This window comes from Canis lupus, chromosome 6 (genome assembly GCF_003254725.2).
Source record: "Canis lupus dingo isolate Sandy chromosome 6, ASM325472v2, whole genome shotgun sequence".
Taxonomy (NCBI): domain Eukaryota; kingdom Metazoa; phylum Chordata; class Mammalia; order Carnivora; family Canidae; genus Canis; species Canis lupus.
This window is the reverse complement of record NC_064248.1, coordinates 55,363,265-55,385,423: the sequence shown is the minus strand read 5'-3', so window position 1 is coordinate 55,385,423 and position 22,159 is coordinate 55,363,265. Positions and strand designations below refer to the sequence as shown.

The window sequence follows — 22,159 nt, the reverse complement described above, 5'->3', positions numbered from 1 at the left end:
GTTTGTCTGAGAAACTATCTCCCTTCAATTCTGAAAGGTATAACCTTTCTGTGTAGAATATTCTTGATTGTAGATTTTTTTTTTTTTTCTTCCCCCTCGTTTGGCACTTTGAATACATCGTGCTGCTCTTTGTGGGCTACAGAGTTTCTGCTGAAAAATCAGTGAATCGGCTTAGGTGGTTGTTCCCTTGTACTTTATTGCTTTTTTGTCTTCCTCCTTTAAGAGTCTCTCTTTAATTTTTTACATTTTAATTATTATGTACTTTGGTATGGACCTCTTTGGGTTTATCTCCTATGGGCTTTCTTTCCTTCCTTGACCTGGATATCTGTTTCATTCCCCAAGTTACAGAAATTTTCAGATATTATTTCTTCAGGTAATTTATCCCCCCTCTTTCTTCCATCTGGGACCCTGAAAATGCAAATGTTAGTAAGCTTGATGTTACCCTCTTAACCTAATCTTTCATTTTTATTTATTTTTTTAAAAGATCATATTTATTTATTTATTTGAGGGGGAGGGGCTGAAAGAGAGAGAGAGAGACTCTCAAGCAGACTCCCCACCTTTTTTTTTTATGGGCCCTTTAAATTGAGACTTTATTAATCCAAAACTAGAGAGATTTTATTTGTTGCAGATGCCTAAAGTAACTCACAATTACTATGAGCCTTGAAGAATTTTTATTTAACATAATGAGAGGTTTGATAACTTATATTTGAGACTATGTTGCGCTCTTCTGTGGCTGTTTACCAGCTGTTTTTATGACGATAACTCCGAGATCTGGAATGTGATAAAAAATGAGAGTGTTTTGCTGTTTGTGCTTTATTTTTTTATTTTTATTCTTTTTAATTTTTATTTATTTATGACAGTCACACAGAGAGAGAGAGAGAGAGGCAGAGACACAGGCAGAGGGAGAAGCAGGCTCCATGCACCGGGAGCCCGATGTGGGATTCAATCCCAGGGTCTCCGGGATCGCGCCCTGGGCCAAAGGCAGGCGCCAAACCGCTGCGCCACCCAGGGATCCCCTGTTTGTGCTTTAGCTTTGGAATTGGACACCCACCCCATCCCCTACCCCCGAGGCCAAGCCAGGCTTAATGCCAGGACCCTGAGAGCATGGCCTGAGCCCTGAGCTAAAACCAAAAGTAGGATTTTTTTTTTTAAGATTTTATTTATTTATTCATGATAGACAGAGAGAGAGACAGGCAGAGACACAGGCAGAGGGAGAAGCAGGCTCCTTGCAGGAACCCCGACGTGGGACTCGATCCTGGGGACTCCAGGATCACACCCTGGGCCGAAGGCAGCGCTAAACCGCTGAGCTAGCCCGGCGCCCCCAAAAGTAGGATATTTAACTGAGTGAGCCACCCAGGCACCCCAACCTATTGTTTTAAAAATTCTTTTTTGCTGTTGACAATCTAGAACATAGAATAGTGGATGATTTCCACTATTCTGTCTTCTAGGTTGTTGATTCATTCTTCTGTTTCCTCTGATATATTTTTCACTTCATTTTTCATCTCTTGGTTCTTTTTTTAATATTTTCTAACTCTTTGTTCAAATTCTGAGTTCATCTACTCTTCTCTCAAATCTGGTGAGCTGCTTTATGACCATTATTTTGAATTCTTTATCAAGTAGATTGTCTTTTTCTGCTCCATTTAGTCCTTTTTCTGAGATTTTGTCCTTTTCTTTCATTTGGATCATATTCCTCTATTGTTTTTGTCTCTCTGTGTTTTTTTCCATATATATAGTAGGTCACCTCTGGCTCCTGGTCTTGAGGGCAGTGGCCTTATGTAGAAAGTGTTCTTTGGGATGTAAGTAGTGCCATCCTCCCTGGTCACTAGAATCATGTACTCCAGGGATTTTCCCAGGTGGGTTTTGTGCACCCTCCTGATGTGACTGGGCTGCAGCCCTGCTGGCTGAGAGGCCTACCTGGCCTGCTGTACGTGTGCTGGTAGGTGTGGTTAGCTTCTGGTATAGCTGGTCACTGGGCCCAGCTGTGACTGTTGCAGGCATACTGAAGGGCTGGAGGGTTGGGTGACTGGGCCCCAACTGCTTCCCAGGACAGGAATTGCTTTGGAGGGGTGCTCTTCTGGCTAGGGCTGCCTGCTGGGTGTAGTAAGGTGGCAGTTGCTTTGGAGGATGCTGTTCCAACTGAGCTTGCCTGCTCGATGTGGTGGATGGGAATTGCTTTGAAGAGGTACCTGCCAGAGCATTTAGGTTGAATGCAATTGGTCTGCAAGGGAACACAGGGCTGGGTGAGCAATGTTCCCAAAGTAGATGGAGAGTTTCAAAACTGGTGCCTGCTACCAGTTAGGTGGCAAGTAGGCTGAACCAGCACAAGAAAAATGGTATCTGCCAGCACTTGCATTCCTGGAGAACGTTCCTGTGGACCCCTACCCCTGTGCACACATCCCAAAATTAGCTAATAAATGTCCTTCATGTATGGCCCAGGCACTTTTCAAACTGCTGCCTCTGTGACATTATTCACTGGTTCTTTGAAGAGCAGAGTCTCAGTTTCCTGTAGACTTCTTGCTCTCCCATGAAGTCCTGCTGATTTTCAAAGTCACATGTTATGGGGTCTTGTTTTCCCTGTGCAGATCGCCTCGGTGGGAGGGTACTTTATGTGGGGCTTCATCCCTTTGCTCCTCAAGGAGGACTTCTGCACCCGTGATATCTTTATGCTTGTGGGTTGCCATGATGGGATTTTGGTTCTTGAGTGTGTCTCTGCCCCCACTCTCCTTTTGGATGTGGCTTTTTCTGTATATCTTTAGTTATAGAACAGGTGTTCTGCTAGTCTTCAGGGCATTCCCAGAGTGAGTTGCACTGTATGTAGTTGTTGTAGCCTTGAGTATTACGGGAAGAGAGAAACTCAGGATCTTTCTTCTCCATCTTCTCCTCCTTTCTAGTAAGGCTTTTGGTAAACAGGTATATGTAAGGCATAAGGCTTTTATCCTGTACCTTATTTACAACCAGTGATGACTGTGAGTTGTTTTTTTGGGGAGAAGTTTTTGAAGATTTTATTTATTTATTTGACAGAGGGAGAGCAAGCACGGGGAGGGGCAGAGGGAGAGGGAAAGAGAGAATCTCCAGTAGATCCTGCGCTGAGTGCAGAGCCCATTCCTGAGATTGTGACTTGAGCTGAAATCAAGAGTTGGACACTTAACTGACTGAGCGAGCCAGGTGCCCCAACTATGAGTTTTTTAATTAATTCAGTACATGTTAACCCTTCTCAGTGTCTTGCTTGTTCTTTCCACCATTGTTCAGGGTGTTTAGACTTCCTTCTCTAGCATAACACCTTTTGTATACCTTCATCAAAGCATTTATTATGCTATTATATTGTAATTATCCATATATGCTTATCTCCTTTCAATAGAGTGTAAATCTCTTGAGCATGGGTACTCTCATTTCTAATGTTCCCAGTATCTTGCACGGTGCCTAGCATATAGTAGGTAATTATAGAATGAATAAGCTGAATTAAGTGGAATGAATCGATAATGATTTCAAAACAATTAAGACAGCGATTCTTTTGAAGTATTTATTTGAAAAACCATAGGCCCATTAATTTTTTAAATGCTTAAAGGTTAAAGCAGTATATCTCATTATTTGTGTTGATGGACTAGTTTCTTTTTAAGTTCCCAAGTCATTGCGCATTAATGCTTTTGTAAAATACAGTAAAAGTTTACTAGAAAAATGACATAAAAAGAGACATAAAATATAGGCACCAATTTTTTTTTATTAGATTCAACAAACATAAAATTACTCTCAACTTCTGTACTTAGCTTTTTGTGGATTGATACAAAGAGTCTGTGGGCCTTTACTTGTTCATTGACCATATTTTGAGAATGGCATAAAGCACTGGTAAATCCTTTACAAATATTATCCACTTTAATTTTCATAACCCTGTATTGTATCTTGCCACTTATAGGAAACCAGGCAAGTAAATTACCCAAGGATGCATAGATGGATGCCATACAAAACAGCTAGGACTCAAACCCATGTAGTCCAATCTGATTTCAGAGTCCATGTTATAGTCTCCTGAGTTTGCAAAGATGAGATGAGATAGTATTTTAGTCTGAGACTGTGTAGAATGATCGTGGATGCAGGAAAAGAAATTTACAAGTATTAATGTAATTAATTTGCCTAAAAGGGAGAATGTTAAGTATTATGTAAAAGCAGAGTGATGGAGGATGCTGACCTACTGTTCTTTTATCCTGTTAGTGAGTCAGCATCTGTTTGTTACCTTAGTTCATCTTAAAATTCCTGATTTGCAACACAAAAGTGGTGATATTTCTTTGAAATACACATTTTTTCTGCTGTGACTCAATTTCATACATTGAAATTTGTTTCTTCTGTTCTTTGTACCTTGTTTCTTCTCTTCTTCCTCTTACATCTTTTCTTATTTGATAGCATAATCATCCAAATTACTGTGATTACACTTACACAAACACAGAAATAACATTTCTTTTTGCAAGTTTCAATATTTTAAGAACAAAATGTAAGGATCACATGTTAATGATAGTAGATGATTATGTTGCTGTCTTATTTATATCATTAAATTTTTGATATTATGAAATTGGCAACTTTTAGAATATATCAGTTTTGACAGTAATATTTTTTATACATTAAAATCTTTTTTTCTTTTTGTAGAAATCTGGTTAAGAAGTACTGTCCCAAACGTTCCTCCAAAGATGAAGAACCAAGGTAAATTCTGTACCTGTTTATTACAGTATATTATAATTTTAGAAAGCTTACATTTTTGTTATTTAGTGAAATAAATATGCTATTAGCTCTTTATAATGATTTTTTAAAGTTTTAATTAAAAATCACAGTTTTTTGAATAGGAACTACTATTTATTCTAATAAGAATGAATATTTCAGTGGGCTCAGTTTTCCGGAATAGTTGAAGTATGGGTTTCCAAGTAAAATGTGGACTAGGACTTTGAGTGATTTGGTCTTGAAAAGAAAAGGATATTTTCCCCATACTTTATGTTATAGTTATTAGCTTGTTAGATTCTTGCTTTTACTCTAACAGATATTAAAACAGTTTGGCTGGCTAGTTTAAAGAGATAGTGAAAAGGAAGGAATGAAGTTTTCAGGGTAACCTTGGAACTCTGAATAAAAATTTAGTACTGGCTTATGAGCTTTTTAGTAGTCTTAAACACAGGGATATGTGGATGGCTCTAAAATACAGAAAGAAGAGACTAGACTTAATACAGCTTTATGTATAATTGTTAGTTGTTAGGATTCTTAGGTATAATGTTAATGGAGTCCTATCTGAGTTACTTGCCTTCAGCTGGAAGAGTGTTTGGGCAGTGTATTCAGAGTAGATCTATACATTTTAATACAGCAATTTTCTTTGTTTCTCTCCTTCCCTTCACACACATTATTTTACCCTTATTTTTGCCCCTTCTTACCCCTCTTTGATGCCAACCAAAATGGCACTTTACTTCCATTCAGGATGTGGGCAGGCATACAAGCAGCCGTGTCCAGAATTGATAGCAAAATTGTTCTGTAGATCAGCCATCGAGATGCATTTGAGTGGTATGATTGGCAGGTTCTGTCCTCGAGAGCAAGCACATCATCTCTGCACCAGGTTCAGCTGCCAGTCCTAGGAATCCAAGTTCATTCCCCAGCTCAGGCCAGTCAGTTGGCTACTTAAGAGATTCCAGTATGCCAAAAGAGCCTGCAGGTAGTATTCTTATTATTTTTTGACCCCATATATTCCTTTATTTAGAAGTTAAGACTACTTGAAGATATACAAACATATACAACTGGAGCTAAATGTGATATTCTTTTCATACAAAGTTAATTTGGAGCTACTAGTGGAGAGTTAGGTTGAGTATGTTAAAATTTGTCAAGTGTCAGGCTCAGTCCATACCTCACAGAAAACATTTTTAAAGAAAAAAATATATAAATTTCATCATTTTTTAATATGTTTTTATCAGGTTTACCTCGTGTATAGCCTTTTTTAACATCCTTAACGAGTTAAATGACTATGCAGGACAGCGAGAAGTAGTAGCAGAAGAAATGGCGCACAGAGTTTACGGTGAATTAATGAGATATGCTCATGATCTGAAAACTGAAAGAAAAATGGTAATTATTGTTTTCATCTAGTTACATAGTACATGAAACATTTTCACTTAATTACTTTGCTTTTTAAAGTAATGTTCAGTATAAACTGATTTTCTATTTCAATTTCTTGTAGCTAAAATTATTTTAAGATATTCTTGCTTATTTGTGATCCTTTTGGATTTAAGACCAAGATTTGGTAACCTACAACTCCATGGGCCAAATCTAGCTTATCGTTTTTCTTAGTTCCTATGAGCTAAGAATGGCTTGTATATTTTGGATAGTTGTAAAGAAAATCAAAAGACTATTTCATGGCATGTGAAAATTATATGAAATTCACATTTCAGTGACTATAACTAAAGGTTTTTTTTTTTTCTATAACTAAAGTTTTATTGAAACAGAGCCACTCATTTACTTATGTATTTACTGTGGCTTCTTTTGTTTTATATTAGCAAAGTTGAATATTTGTAAAAGAGACCACATGGCTTGCAAAACTTAAGACATTTATCTGACCCTTAGTAGAAAACATTTGTCTACCCCTATTCAAGACAAATCATATATTTTTTTCTAGAGATTTTATCTGTCTTAAAGGATATACTTAAAGTATTCAGATAATACCTATAAATGTATTTTAGAGAGTTTTTCTTTACTAATAATCTCTTCCTAAGTCTTGATAAAGTTATATAATTAGTACCCTGAAAGAATACAGTGAAAAATAAAGGTTTTGGGGGGGATTTAGACGTTTATTATTTAAATTAATTTTTATGTCCATTTTATTTGTTTTTTGGTTATGATCTTCAGCATCTTCAAGAGGGACGGAAAGCTCAACAATACCTTGACATGTGCTGGAAACAGATGGATAATGTGAGTTAATAGTGTTTTCATGCTTAACATAAAATTTTGTAGACTAGTTTAGCTCCAGATTCTCTTAGACTTCACATCTTTTGAGTTTAATATTTCTCAGTGTATTTATTCATATTTGACATTGGTGTAAATAGAGAATATAAGGTCATTTTGTCTTTTTTTTTTGTTGTTGTTCTACATGTTCTATACTTGTACCAACTCTGTAACCTTCAGGTAACTGTAAATGTTTAGGAATATACTTTCTAGGTTGCCTGAGTGGCTCAGTTGGCTAGGCATCTGCCTTGGGCTCAGGTCGTGATCCTGGCCTCTTAGGATCGAGCCCTGCCATCAGGCTCCCTGCTCAGTGAGGTGTCAGCTTCTCTTTCTTCCTCTCCCTCTACCCTATACTCCCACTCATGTCTGTCTGTCTGTCTGTCTCTTTCTAATAAATCATTTTTTTTAAAAAAAGGAACATACTTCTGACTTTCAGGAGTTACCATAAAATATTGATAGAGGGTCAGGGTAATGGGGGTATAAATAGTGATATATCTCAGAAGACCATTTGACAGAGATAGAGAGGTCCTAGATTCTAGTTCTGCCTTTTGTAATTTCTTTTGATTTCATCTTTAGTGTATGAAAAATTAAGACAGTGGACTAGATTATATGAAATGTTTCTTCCAGTTCAGTGATTCTATAATAATGTAAATGTTCCTACTACTGGGCTCCTGATCATAGACCATTCAAACTTAGAAAGAAAATATTTGATAGTATTTATAGATAAAATTATAAAATCATAATAATTATTTACTGTAACAAGTTTCCAAGGGTAGGGGTTGCCTGGGTGGCTGAGAAGATTGAGTGGCTGACTCTTAATTTCTGCTCAGGTTCTGAGGAGATTGAGCTGAGCCAGGAGCCTGCTTGAGGATTTCTCTCCTTTTCCCTTTGCCCCTCCCACTGCTTGCTCTTTCTCTTAAATAAAAATTTTTTTTAAAATCCCCAAACTTTCCAAAGAGGCTTGCTGATGTGGTTTCTCTTAAATATTCTGGCATATAGTCATTTGAAAAATAAGATGTCTACTTGGAACATTGTTGACTCCTTTCCTTAAAATTCTCTACCAAATGATGTGCTGTAGTATAAGTTTAATATTCTTTCTGGGGGCGCCTGAGTGGCTCAGTCAGTTGAGTGTCCAACTCTTGGTTTCAACAGGGTCTGCTTTAGATTCTTTCGCCCTCTCCCTCTGCCCTCCCCATTCTCATACTTGCGCTTTCTCTCTCTCTCTCAAATACAGAAATAAAATCTTTAAAATATATATTCTTTCTGATGTCTCAGGTTAGCAAGCAGCTTACTCTTTACTTGGATATTTTTATTATGGACACTGTGTATTCCTTGAAAATTATGCTAAAGGGAGTTTTTCATGATAAATTAATTTAGTTTATGATTGTTGGGAAAAGTACTTTTAAGTTTGAGATTTAAAAAATCTCATGTGGGCAGCCCCGGTGGTGTAGCGGTTTAGCACCGCCTGCAGCCCAGGGCATGATCCTGGAGACCCTGGATCGAGTCCCACGTCAGGCTCTCTGCATGGAGCCTGCTTCTCCCTCTGCCTGTGTCTCTGCCTCTCTCTCTCTCTCTCTCTCTGTGTGTCTCTACGAATAAATAAATAAAATCTTTAAAAAAATAAATAAATAAAATAAAAAAATAAAAAAAAATCTCATGTATATATGTGTTTTAGGCTTTTTTTTTCTTTTAAAATCTCTTCTCTTAAAATCACATATTCTAAGATTAAAGTTCTACATAAAGGTCATTGATGTAAGATTCTAGGTACCAGTGCTGATTGAGAATTCTTAGTTAATTGTCGCTTTCATTTTTGTTTTCATTTTCATTCTAATTGGTTTTGACAAGACTTTTAGATACTGTTTACATTTATTAAATTTTAAATTACCTTAACTAGCATTCTTAGTATCTGCCGTCTAATGAGTGTATATGTATGTGTGTTTTCATTTACACATAATAATAGACTACTATACTCATGAGTCATTGGTCCCTTTAAAAACTTGTGTTGGCAACAGATTATTCCTGTTAATCTGTGCTGACTTGACTTCAGAACAATTGGCAGTTACTAAGCAAAAGTTAGAGAGGTCATAAGAAAGAAGCATCAAAAAAAAAAGTGGGGGTGATTTCTTTAAGGCATTAAAAATACCATTAAAGGTAAGTTAAGCTCAATTCATGTTTATTGAAGGTTTCCTTGACATGTACTGAGTCCTGGTACAAAAGTAAACAGTGAAAAATAAAAAGTGAATAGTGACATAGTCCTTTTTTTGTGGAGCCTGCAGTCTAGTAAGGGAGACAGACAATAGGATTCCTGTGGAATATGTAGAAATATGTGCAGGATCCCATTTCTTAGTTCTATATCTTTCTGTTTAATCAAGAAAATAAAATAAAATTCCTGACATTTTTGAAATAATTGAGGAGATTTAAAGAAGTGGGAGACACAGGCTGAATTAGTGACAGAGTGTTGAAATTGAGGAACATAGTTTAAAAAGACAATTATTAACCCCAGGATAATGAAAATAGGCCACACTGGCATTTAAGATGAGGGCAGAAAGGAGTAGCCTGCAAAGAAGATTTTGAAGGAATGGTGAGAGATTACCAAGATAGAAGTATCAGAGATGCCAGGTCTGTCAGGCGGCTCAGGTAACTGAGCATGCAAATTTATAAGAAATGCTCAGAAATGCAGCATTTCCAGAGTTGATCAGTAGCTCAGTGATGTCACTAAAGCCGCTTCTCCTTTCTGTGTCTGCTTTGCTGTCTTGACCATGTTGGCTTTTTTTCTCAGGCTTGTCCCCTTATGGCCAACAGTCAAGCTGTCTAGCACCACATCCTCATTCAGCTGCATGCAGAAGCAGGAAAAAGAGGTTCATTTCTCTTCTAACTATTCCTTTTTATCAGAGCGGGAAAACTTTCAGAAAATCCCCAGCAGACTTCCTAAGGGGTGCCTTTGACAGGATTAGATTACTTGACCATGCTCTAGCTGTGGGGAGGCTGGAAAAACAAGTATATTTTCAGCCTTTACACTGGGAGATGGGCTCTTCCAAGAAAGGGTAGGGAGTAGCAGTGGCTGTTGATTGGTTTGTCACACAAATGATGAAGGAAGAAGAGTCTTTTTTGGAGTATATTCCTGTATTGTATAATGATGTCTTTCAGGAAGTAGTATTTTTAATATTACTGTACTAGTAGTTTTTTAAATATTGTACTAGTGATCCTTTTGCTGTTGCAGTGAAATTAATAAGATTTTTTTTCACAAATAATAGGACACCTAATATAAAAGTACTTTTGTATATAGTAGCTTCACAACAAAATTAGTAGCCTGTAGCTACTCAATTTGAAAACCCCGCTGTAGGGCATCCCCCGTGGCCCAGCAGGTTAGTGCCGTCTTCAGCCCAGGGCATGAACCTGGAGATCTGAGATCAAGTCCCACGTTGAGCTCCGTGCATGGAGCCTGCTTCTCCCTCTGCCTGTGTCTCTGCCTCTCTGTGTGTGTGTGTCTCTCATGAATAAATAAATAAAATCCTTAAAAAAAGAAAAAACTACTCTGAACTGAGTTCCAGAGAAGTAAATGTGGAAGTTTATTTTTAATGTGGAAATTTAATCTTAATAGAGACACTGAATAATATGTGCATTCAGATATATTTATGTGCTTTGAATAAATTGTACGTTTCATTTGATGTTTTACACTAAAAATAGTACATTTAAAGAATTTTATAGAATTTCTGAGCATATTTATTTGCTGTAAATTGTACAGGTATGTCTGGTTCTAGTTAGCGATCTGAGCTAACTCAGAAACCTCTTAGCTACAAATACCTAGATATAATAGCTAAAATATTTTTTATTGTATTTTAACTTCTTAGAGCTGAGAGAAAGGGGAATCTGCAATTGCTAGAAACTAAGGGTAAACCAGAAGCCGCAACAGTAGGTGTATGATCTGATATGATGGCATTTGAAGAATGGAGGCAGAGGTATTGGGGTGTGGTGGTTTACTGGACCTTGTTGCTAAGGGCTTAAGTTTTAATACACAGGGACAGAGATGGTGTTTTAGCTCTGTATGTTGTAGAGAGTTGGAATGGATATCCCTATATAAAATTTTGAACCTTCAAAGGGACTAACCCTTTAGCAGACTATAAAAACTTTGGCCACTGGCCGAGGGAGGCAGCAAAGAAACTTGTCTCTATCTGAAAGTCAAAGGAGGAGAGAGGTACCTTGTGAAAAATTTAAACCTTTGACCTTGTAGTTAGGAGGTTTGGAACCCAGATTTGTCCCTTGTATAGTTTTGTAATTCCCAAGATAAGAAATTGGCATCTAACTTGTTCTAATAAGGGGTTAGGTATATAGAAAATACTGACATCCTCTGCTTTTTTCTGAATGATTCTCAGAATACAGGTAGCAAGGAATATGTTTTTCCAGGTAAGAAATTGAGGAGTCTCCTCTGGGAATCTAACCAGCTTGAGAGAAAAGATTTAAAGGTAGCAATATAGGTTTTTCCAGGAAAACTGCCTTGCCATAATACCCTAGAAGAAGAGACAATAATGCACAATCTCTACCTGCAGAAGTTTCAGTTGGCTTTTAAAATAAGAACATATAGGGGATCCCTGGGTGGCGCAGCGGTTTAGCGCCTGCCTTTGGCCCAGGGCGCGATCCTGGAGACCTGGGATCGAATCCCACGTCGGGCTCCCGGTGCATGGAGCCTGCTTCTCCCTCTGCCTGTGTCTCTGCCTCTCTCTCTCTCTCTCTCTCTCTGTGACTATCATAAATAAATAAAAATTTTAAAAAAAATAAAATAAATAAAATAAGAACATATAAGGAAAAATCCTAAGACATTTAAAGAAAACATCTAATGTAAATACTAGAGACCAAAGCTAATATGGGTAGGGGGGTGCAGCTTTCCTTTGACTGTGAAAGGAAATAGAAAATTGCAAAAACAAGCAAAACATTTGCAACACTATTAATACTCTGAAAGAGAGTAGAGAAGATACTATGTGAACTAGGAATAAGGTCCTATCAAAGAAACACAAAAAAACAAAAGAACTTTAGGATAGCAGAAATGAAAAACTAACTAGAAAAAATAAAATTGAAGAAATCTCTCAAAGTAGAGCAGAATGACAGAAATGGAAAATATAAGAAAAGTAGAGAGTTCATCCTGTAGGTTCATTTTCAAAACAATAAGCATTCTAAAAAGAAAAAACATTGAAAATGGACAAAAATAATTCAAGAAAATTTTCCCAGAACAGAAAGACATGAGTTTACAGATGGAAAGGATTTTCTAGGTGCTCAGTACAGTGGACTCACGCAAGACATATCTTTATGAAATATCAAAACAGGAGAGAGAGAAGATCCTCCCAGCTTCCAGAGAGGAAAACAAGTATGTTTTATGCAAAGGATCAGGAATCAGAATGGGATCAGGAAGCTAGAAGATAGTGGATTAGTTAGAACTTTCACATTTCTGATAGAAGACAATTCCCAACAGTTTCATACTCAGCCAAATTTTATCAATTGAAAGTGATAGTAAAGGTATTTTTCAGCCATAGAAACATAGAAAGTTATATCCCTCAAATCTTTTAGGAAGCTACTGTTGAATGTGTTCCTGCAAAAAAGGAAATGAACCAAGAAAAGAGGAAGGTATGGAATTGGGAATTAGAAGATTCAAATCCAAGGGGAGGAAAGGATTCTCTGCAGTGATAATGAAGGGAATTTCTAAGTAGCAACTTTGCAATAGGTTTGGTTTGTGTAAGCAGTCCAAATTTCAGTAGGTCACTTCCTTTGGAAGAGATTTCATTAAGAAAATAAAATGGATAGAATTCTGAATATGTTGAATTAACTGAGGAGAGATTTTTAAAGAACTATGTACACTAGGGTGGAATTAGAAAAAAAATATGTTGAAAACTAAGCAAAGGTAAAAAAACAAATTTAAATCCAGGAATAAAAAAAGAAGTACGCGAGAAAGGAACTATGGTACATATCGCATGGCTCTGTAGTGAATAGCTTTTACAAAGTCATAGTAATTTGAATTAAGTAAAAATGTTAAAGGCCTGGTTCTGGGCTAATGGTATTACTGGGACACCTGGAAGAAACAATATGAAGCTGATTTGGAGGGACATTTCCATATCCCACCACAAAAGAATAAAAACAAACACCAATACCAGCCAACCAAAGAAACCTACAAAACCAAACACAAGGGGATCCCTGGGTGACGCAGCGGTTTGGCGCCTGCCTTTGGCCCAGGGCACGATCCTGGAGACCCGGGATCGAATCCCACATCAGGCTCCCGGTGCATGGAGCCTGCTTCTCCCTCTGCCTGTGTCTCTGCCTCTCTCTCTCTCTCTCTCTCTGTGACTATCATAAATAAATAAAACATTTAAAAAGAAAAAAAAACAAAAAAAAACACCAAACACAAAAACCAAAGAAACCAAACAAGTCCAGCTGAAAGCTTATAATAAAATAAAAACACAAAATAGATGTGATTTTTTTTAATTGGTAAATGATATAATATTAACCCAGTCATGCTCTATGATTTTTTTCTTCACAGTTTACATTCTGATAATTTAAGTCACGTAGATTGATTATAATACTAACATTTCTTTTCTCATTTAGAAAAGTTTTATTTTTAGTGTGATTCTATATGGTGGCAGCATTTTAAAGTTAAAGATAAATTAATTTTATTTCTCAGTGTGTTATTTTAATTTTTTAAACAGAGTAAAAAGAAATTTGAAAGAGAATGTAGAGAGGCAGAAAAGGCACAACAGAGTTACGAAAGATTGGATAATGATACTAATGCAACCAAGGCAGATGTTGAAAAGGTAAGAAATAATCTAAACTAACTTTGATATCAAAATATTATTCCTTGCACATGGAGGGTAGTTGCAATATTTGTATTGGTAGTTTCCCCAAGAGAAACACTATGTCTGAAACTCAAATATACCAATATTTGTGTACTTCAAATCATAAGTTAGTCTGAGAAAGTAATAAGTGTTACTTTATCGTAATGTCTTAACTGCATTCAGAATGCATAGGAAAGACATGGTTGCTATTGAGAATTGAGTTTCTATCTTATTCCAAAACAGAAGAGAAAATCTCAAGTAAGTTGATGGGTTGTGCAAATAGGGGTTGGGTAATATGCCTCCCCAACTTGACATATGGCAAAACAAGATCAAACTGCCAGAGGTATGTGATGTTAACTATTTGTCTTTGTTTCACTCACTCACTCAACTCGCTCATTTATTTACTCATTCATTTTTGGAAACTGAAATCTCTTGTCACTAACTGATCCTGGATCAGATGTTCTGTAATGAAACTTTGTAGGATCAGCCCTATAACTATCGCTGCTTAGCTTTTCCTTCTTCCCTCTGTATGCTCTTTATCTTAGAACATTTGACATAATGATAGAGCAGAAATATTGAGATTTTGAAATAACAGGTGAACCTTACTCCACTTTTTTGTATATACAAAGGCCCAACAGGTATATTTTCAAATTAGGATAATTCTCTATAGGATAAGAACAAGAAAAAACTAAGAAGGAAGAGAGGAGTAATTTATTTTCTGCATTCCGTTTTCCTTACCACTTAAAAGCTATAAAATTATATAAAATACAGGTTTTACAATTACCTTAAAATCCTTCTGGTATAACTTGTAAGGCTTTTTTTTTTTTTAACCTATTTTTTAGTGACTTTAGACCTCTAATGATAGTAAGTTCCTAATGGTTGGAAATACAATCTTAAGGCAGTTTGTTCTTTTTTTTTTTAATTTTTCCAACTCTAGCATTTCCTTATGACTGTTTTTCTTTGGATACCTGTTAATTCGTCAGTATCCCACTTAAATTATATTACTTCTGATTGGATGTAATAATCCAGGTATGAGTTTTATCTGTCCTGAGTTTCATGACTTGCCTTGTTTTGAACACCAAATTTATGTTACTTAAGGCTAAATGGATATCGATTTTTTTGGGGGGGCACATTGTTTGGATGGACTCCCAATGAGTTTATGGTTAAATCTATGTTTTTTCAAATACGGTGTGGTATGAGGACATGTGTCTCGGAACTTGTACTATTGGTATTTTAAATGCATATGTCCATCTTATCAATTATTAGACTTAACCTGCTGTTAAGAATTTTGGATCCTGATTTTGATCATCGATATATTCATTTCCTTCCTAGCATCATGTCATGCACATAATATGTTATCATTATTTGATTAAAAATGTGCACCCAACAGGTGGAAATAGCACTATTATATACAGGGGAGGTTTCCTTGCTAGTTGATACTGGTTCCTTAAGGACTCTGACTCATTACCAAACATTGAATACGTAGTTTATGTACTATGCGACAAGTTAAGCAACTCTAACTGGACTCTCATTTAACTTAGTTTTTTCATTTTGTCTGTAGAAATATCTTTAGAGACCAATTAGACATTCTGGAATCTAGATATAACATGTTTATGTTTATAACATGTTTATAACATGGTCATGTTAGTTTGACCTAACTTAAGAATTTTAATATTTATAGTTTCCTTTCTTATGCATATTTGTTTGCAGTCCCATTACTTAGAGAATTTGCAAAACTTTGAGGATTTGCTTTAGAAAATACAGAACAGGGGAATTCTGTTGTAAGTGACCAGGGAGGAAAGGGAACATAGTTTCAGTTGAGCAACTACTGATAAAGGTTTGAAAAAAAAAAAAAAAAAAAGGTAAAGAGGGAGCAAGCCAATTACTGATCTTCCTAAAGAAAAGGAAGGCAGTTGCACAATGTGACTATACCGTAACACTCCTCCCAAGCTGTACACTTAAAAATGATTAAGATGGTCAATTATGTTGTGTGTATTGTGTAGTTACCACAATTAAAATTTTTTAAAATTAAAATACAATATTAAAAAAAAAGGAAGGCAGTAAGTATGAAGCCCACAGTATACCAGAGGAGGCTTCAAATTGTATTAGCTTCTAGCGTTATACTCCTACATACCCTGCTGGAACATTTTCCTTAGGCTTTGGGAATCATAGCCAGTGACTTTAGAACAGACGTGGTTTCTCCTGACAGAACCATTGTGGTTAGGGGATAGTTTATTGGAGCAGGGAGAAAGGGAGAAGAAGTAAATGAATGAGTATTTAAGGTCCCAGGTTGGAACTTCAAATGTATTTTTCTGTAGAAATACTTTGGGCCATGGTGCTTAGTTTCTGTAGTACTTAAGTATTGTAATCTTCAAGTACACTGTGGATTAAATGCATTTTTGTGGGCTTATTTAGTATCTTGGCTACCATGTATTTCCATACGCCAGTTTTTTTCTGAGTTCAGAACTATAACTTGTGGAAGGTTAGAGACTACGTTTGCAGAAAATGGAATTAAAATAATGAACTTTATTCACAGTGTGCTTTATAATTTCCAAAGCACTGTCATAGAACATGATTCATTCCTTGGAACCCTGAAAAATTGAGTTTAATTCTTATTTTGTTTTTCCTTATTACTTTAGAACAGTTGAGAAATTTATTTAGATTCCCCGTCATTACATCTAGAATTAATGATTTTATGTTAAGTTTATATTCTGATATTCTTGTCAATGTAGATGATGCTTACATGACTCATTCGAAAAGCATTTCTATAAGAGATTACAGTGAACAGAACTGCATTCTAAATAAACATTCCTTAAAATACTTCTGGTTTTATATAGAGTTGGAAATCATTGTTGAGTATTACTTTGTCCAAAATTAGCATTTTTATCATTATTTGGTTTCCCTGTGGTTCTGAGTTGGATATAAGTGGATTATGTTTGAAGGAATGTTTCACTAACTTTTAACTGTCTGAAATATTTCAGTACTATTTTCCCTTATGATTAAGAGCATACTGTTTGAAGTCAAGCCATAATGCTGTCATTTATTTAATTGAAAAAAATCTGGATTTGTTAAGGAGAAACTTTATTTGAATAGATTATTGCAAGGAGGAGGAATGTTGTAGTAAGAGAAAGGGAATGTTGCAAAGGAGAATGCCCTGGCCAGATCTGCAAGCATCTCCTTAAAATTTAAATGATAGTAATAGTTAGAAAAAGTCTAATTTTTAATGCAACTTTGAGAAAAGTGAATTAGCTATGATTTTTTTTTTTGTTATTTTTGTTGGTAATTATTTGGACCAATTTGTCTCTAGGCCAAACAGCAGTTGAATCTGCGTACACATATGGCTGATGAAAATAAAAATGAATATGCGGCACAGTTACAGAACTTTAATGGAGAACAGCACAAACATTTCTACGTAGTGATTCCTCAGATTTACAAGGTAAAGTTTAGGATATGAAATTACTGTAGTTTTAGAGGTGGAAGAGCTAGTCTTTAAATGTAAAACTTAAGTTTCAGGAATCAACCAGAATGCTTCTAGATTCACTAGTCATTGGGATTAGTGATGTGAACTTCCTTTATGATTATAGATTTGAAAAGTGAATTTTTCCTACCTTTGAAATCACAAATTTTCCTATAGATTTATTATTAGTGTAATAAAAAGTCTGCTAAAACAATGACATTTTCTAGATAAATTTTAATACCATATCACTGAACATTAGGATATAGGGGAAATTCACTGGACTTGTACGTTGTAATCTGCCTGCCAAGAATTGGGATGTAGCTTTTTGACACTATACCAGAATCATTGGCATTAGTCCATGTGGCAGAAATAAATCTTAGGAAATGTATTTGCTAGCCTGGTTTTTGCCTGTTTGTCTTCCTAGCTGCCAGATCATAAATGTAATTCAGGCCATAAGTTTGCTTACCATTCCCATCCATCATCACTTGATGATGAATAGTTGCCAAACAGCCTGAGATAAAGACCCGGAATTTATATGAAGGTTATGTTACTGCTTATTCTAGAAAGAAGAAAAATTAGAGAAAAGGGATTAAGTGAAACAGTGTTGAAAGTAGTATTTGGGAGAGCAGAGCTTATATGGAAAGAGTTGTGAGCCCAAATATATTTTCTTTTTCTCTGTAAGCAAATTAGCAGTACAAAGGAAGCATGATTAGAGATGGTGGGCTAGAGTGGGTATCATATTCCAGTTGTTTAATCCAGAATATCTAGCCTGCTGGTCCTCACTCTCTGGATGCTTTTCTAAGCTCTCCAGCTAAGCCTTCATGTTCTAGAGAGACCTTAACTTGGAGATTCAACCACTTTCTGTGTTTTGGGGCTTGACCCTTTTGTTTGGACCTTGCTGTGGAGCAGCCTTGCCATTTTGTAATACTGGAAGCAATTCCTTTATGAAAATGTGGGTATCAAAATAAATCCACAGGCTTTCAGAAGTTACTTAAAGAAGGAAAACTGGTATGAAGGCTCTGGGATTTGGGGGATTTGAACAGTGTAACTGCTTCCTAAAAGGAAGAAAGGTTAGCGGTACTGACAAATATTAGTGTCAGAAATGCCCTTATTTGACTTCACTTGTCACAACATAATTCTTAGTGGCACATGCCAGTGAATTTTTGAATTGTGGGAATTCCATTGTATGTACCATTTTCACCATATAGCTGCTTATTTTTCATCTTGTGTCCCCAACCCTTTGACAGTCACTCTGAGCTATAGACTGACAGGTAGGTCAAAGTATCTGTTGGTATTCAGTCAGCTGTGGATCCATAGCCCAATCAGATCTTACCAAAGTAGTCTGAACTAACTAAAGGGCTTAGAGTTCTCAGATTTATATATGTTATAGGCCAGTCCCTTAAAAAGAAAAAAAAAAAAAAAGGCATCAGAATTGTTTTCAAGTGCAACTTTTCCTGGATGCATAGACAGTTGCTGTGACTGAAAAATGAAGGGGGGAGGAGGGGAGTCCCTGGCTGGGTCTGTGGTTGTGCATCTGTCTGTCTTCTGCTTAGGGCATGATCCTAGGGTCCTGGGATCGAGTCCTGCATTGGGCTCCCTGCAGGGAGCCTACTTCTGCCTATGTCTCTGCCTCTTTTTGTGTGTCTCTCATGAATAAATAACTAAAATCTTAAAAAAAAAGAGAGAGAGAGAGAGAGAAAGAAAAAAGAAAGATGGAGGTGGTTAACAGGTAAGTTGCTGCTAGTCTGTTAGGGAGCCCCTTTGGGATACTTGAAAGCCATTGTCACCTGGTTTTAAGATGTGCTGAAAGGCTTGATGTTTTTTGTTTGTTTTGTTATTTAACAAGTTTCAAGTTTTAAGTATTCTAAGTCTGCAGCACTAATGAAAAGATACTAACAACAGTGTAACTATTACTGTAGAATCCTTAATTTGGGGGTGGGGTTTGCTTCAACCTGAGAAGAAAATTAAGTATTCCCTTTTTAAAAAAATTTCTGATTATTAGCAACTACAAGAAATGGATGAACGAAGGACTATTAAACTCAGTGAGTGTTACAGAGGATTTGCAGACTCAGAACGCAAAGTTATTCCTATCATTTCAAAATGTCTGGAAGGAATGATTCTCGCAGCAAAATCAGTTGATGAAAGAAGAGTAAGTGCCATATAATTATATTTGAATAAATGTATTTGGTTTAGATATGCAGCGGGAGTTGGTGAAATGAATTGGGAAAGAGATGAAGTAATTGATGGGTAGCTGATTCTAAATTATATTCTGTAGAAGTCTGGCAATAGATTGGACTCCTTTGGGCTTTAAAGACCATTCTTTTTTTTTTTTTTTTTTTATTTATTTTTATTGGTGTTCAATTTACTAACATACAGAATAACACCCAGTGCCCGTCACCCATTCACTCCCACCCCCCGCCCTCCTCCCCTTCTACCACCCCTAGTTCATTTCCCAGAGTTAGCAGTCTTTACGTTCTGTCTCCCTTTCTGATATTTCCCACACATTTCTTCTCCCTTCCCTTATTTTCCCTTTCACTATTATTTATATTCCCCAAATGAATGAGAACATATAATGTTTGTCCTTCTCCGACTGACTTACTTCACTCAGCATAATACCCTCCAGTTCCATCCACGTTGAAGCAAATGGTGGGTATTTGTCATTTCTAATAGCTGAGTAATATTCCATTGTATACATAAACCACATCTTCTTTATCCATTCATCTTTCGTTGGACACCGAGGCTCCTTCCACAGTTTGGCTATAGTGGCCATTGCTGCTAGAAACATCGGGGTGCAGGTGTCCCGGCGTTTCATTGCATTTGTATCTTTGGGGTAAATCCCCAACAGTGCAATTGCTGGGTCGTAGGGCAGGTATATTTTTAACTGTTTGAGGAACCTCCACACAGTTTTCCAGAGTGGCTGCACCAGTTCACATTCCCACCAACAGTGTAAGATTTAAAGACCATTCTAAACACTCAAATTCTAGTTCCGAAAGAAAAGAGTTCTAATCCTTCCTTCTCCTCCCCTCCCTAAATATTTCAGTTCTACTCCAAGAGTATAATGTAACCTATGAATTATAGGTTACAAACTGTATTTTACTCTAGTGAAAGTTAAGAGAAAGAAATAGATCTAGAGTTACTCTAAGAATTGCATTTAATACAAGAGTTGGCACTTGAAGCATGGATAGTATATGGAATCATGGCTCATGGGAAAAAGTAAGAAAGGCAGTATGAGCAGAAGGAACAGCATAGCCCTAATCCCCTTGAGGAAGTATATCCACTCACATTCTGTCTCAGTTAAGGTCTAGTAAGAACTGGTCATTTCTCAGTAAATGTCAATTGAGTGACCAGAAAGGATGGTTGGCAGAAACTGAGGTCATGAAGAAAGAGCAAGAGGAAAGAACCAGTGTTTGGGGAATGCCAAATATGTACCACATATTTTAGTCTTCATAGCAAGTTGGTATTATATTAATGACCATCCTTCCCTATAACAAATAGAATTCTGACTTAAATTTTTAAAATAAAAGGATTTGGGGGGCACCTGGGTGGCTCAGTTGGTTAAGCATCCAGATTCTTAGTTTCTGCTTAGGTCATGACCTTGGGGGTCCTAGGATCAAGCCCCATCCCTGGCTCCAAGCTCAGTGGAGAGTCTGCTTGAAGATTCTCTTCCTCTGCCCTCTCTCACTTATTTGCTCTCCCCCCCACTCCCCAAAATAAATTAATAATTTTTTTAAAAAAGGTTTTTGAGTTCTTTAATTGGGAATTCAGAGGTATACTTATATTTCGGTATGGCTGGGTGCAGGGTTACAAATAGAGTTAGGTCCCTTCTCTCTCATTCTTACCCTTTAGCAAGTGAGTGGTAGGGGTGACATTAATGACAAAACTCAGGTGTGATTTACGGATGACTTTTGACTAAATAACAGGCAAAATGCACAATTAACAGAAATAGGGAAAAAAAAGAAATGGTTGGGGGTTGGGAGGAGTTTGTACAGATAAAGTATTCTCTTGGAAAATAATGAGCTTAGGGTGCCAGTAGAACATTGGGATAGTGGTATGTATGTCCAAAGACAGTATATATAGTTATATCAGTTTTAAATTTTAGGGAAATAATACTGAACTTCACATACTTATTTTTAAAGTTGCTTTTTGTATTTAGTGCTGTTTGTGAGATCTTTCTGTCTTGTTTGGTTAATATTCCCAAGTATATTCTTAATATATTTTGTTTATCCTTTCCCCTTTTGGATGAATGAAAGCCTTTCTACTTGTCTTTTGCTCTCTTTTACAATTAGATATCCTTTCCCCTGTTCCAAAGATCATCTTCTTTGTAAATACCCTTTATAAAGCAAAAAGCCCTTTTCCTTTGAAACTTCTTAGAATTTCTACTTGAGAATAACCTCTTCCTGTATTCCTTTTGTTAACTAGATGTTTCTTATCAGCTAACTCATTCAGATGAATTCCAGTGGATTGAAGCTATGGAATAAAAACATTCATGAATATTACAAATTTAAAAAGTGTTAATCTGATTATAAATTAGTATTTTTATTAGGATTAAAATATTTAATGTTTCTTAGTGACCCACAGGAAGAAATTATTCACTTTTAAACCTTTAATGATAACTTTGGAATTATTTTCTTTAAATTGTTATTTTCTTGAGTAAGTTTTAAAAGCTAATGACATTAAAAATGAGACGGTTTTAAAAACATGTTTCTTTATGTAGGACTCTCAAATGGTAGTAGATTCCTTCAAGTCTGGATTTGAACCTCCAGGAGACTTTCCATTTGAAGATTACAGTCAGCATATTTATAGAACCATTTCTGATGGGACTATCAGTGCATCCAAACAGGAAAGTGGGAAGATGGATGCCAAAACCACAGTAGGAAAGGCCAAGGGCAAGTTGTGGCTCTTTGGAAAGAAGCCAAAGGTAAAAGTCCTAAAATTC

General features: G+C 36.3%; 1 protein-coding gene across 6 annotated transcripts in view; it reads left to right on the top strand.

Annotated features, from left to right (window-relative positions):
• FNBP1L (formin binding protein 1 like) overlaps nucleotides 1-22,159 on the top strand; it is a 126,588-nt gene that overhangs the window by 74,694 nt on the left and 29,735 nt on the right. For 5 of the 6 annotated variants that reach the window (XM_049111664.1, XM_035718005.2, XM_035718007.2 and 2 more), the window contains exons 3-9: nucleotides 4,633-4,686; nucleotides 5,931-6,078; nucleotides 6,856-6,918; nucleotides 13,641-13,745; nucleotides 17,074-17,202; nucleotides 19,226-19,372; nucleotides 21,938-22,141. In XM_049111664.1, the coding sequence (XP_048967621.1) occupies nucleotides 4,633-4,686; nucleotides 5,931-6,078; nucleotides 6,856-6,918; nucleotides 13,641-13,745; nucleotides 17,074-17,202; nucleotides 19,226-19,372; nucleotides 21,938-22,141 (850 nt within the window). Of the gene's footprint in view, nucleotides 1-1,464; nucleotides 1,577-4,632; nucleotides 4,687-5,930; nucleotides 6,079-6,855; nucleotides 6,919-13,640; nucleotides 13,746-17,073; nucleotides 17,203-19,225; nucleotides 19,373-21,937; nucleotides 22,142-22,159 lie in introns of those variants that run through there. The other variant, XM_035718008.2, reaches the window with a different exon arrangement.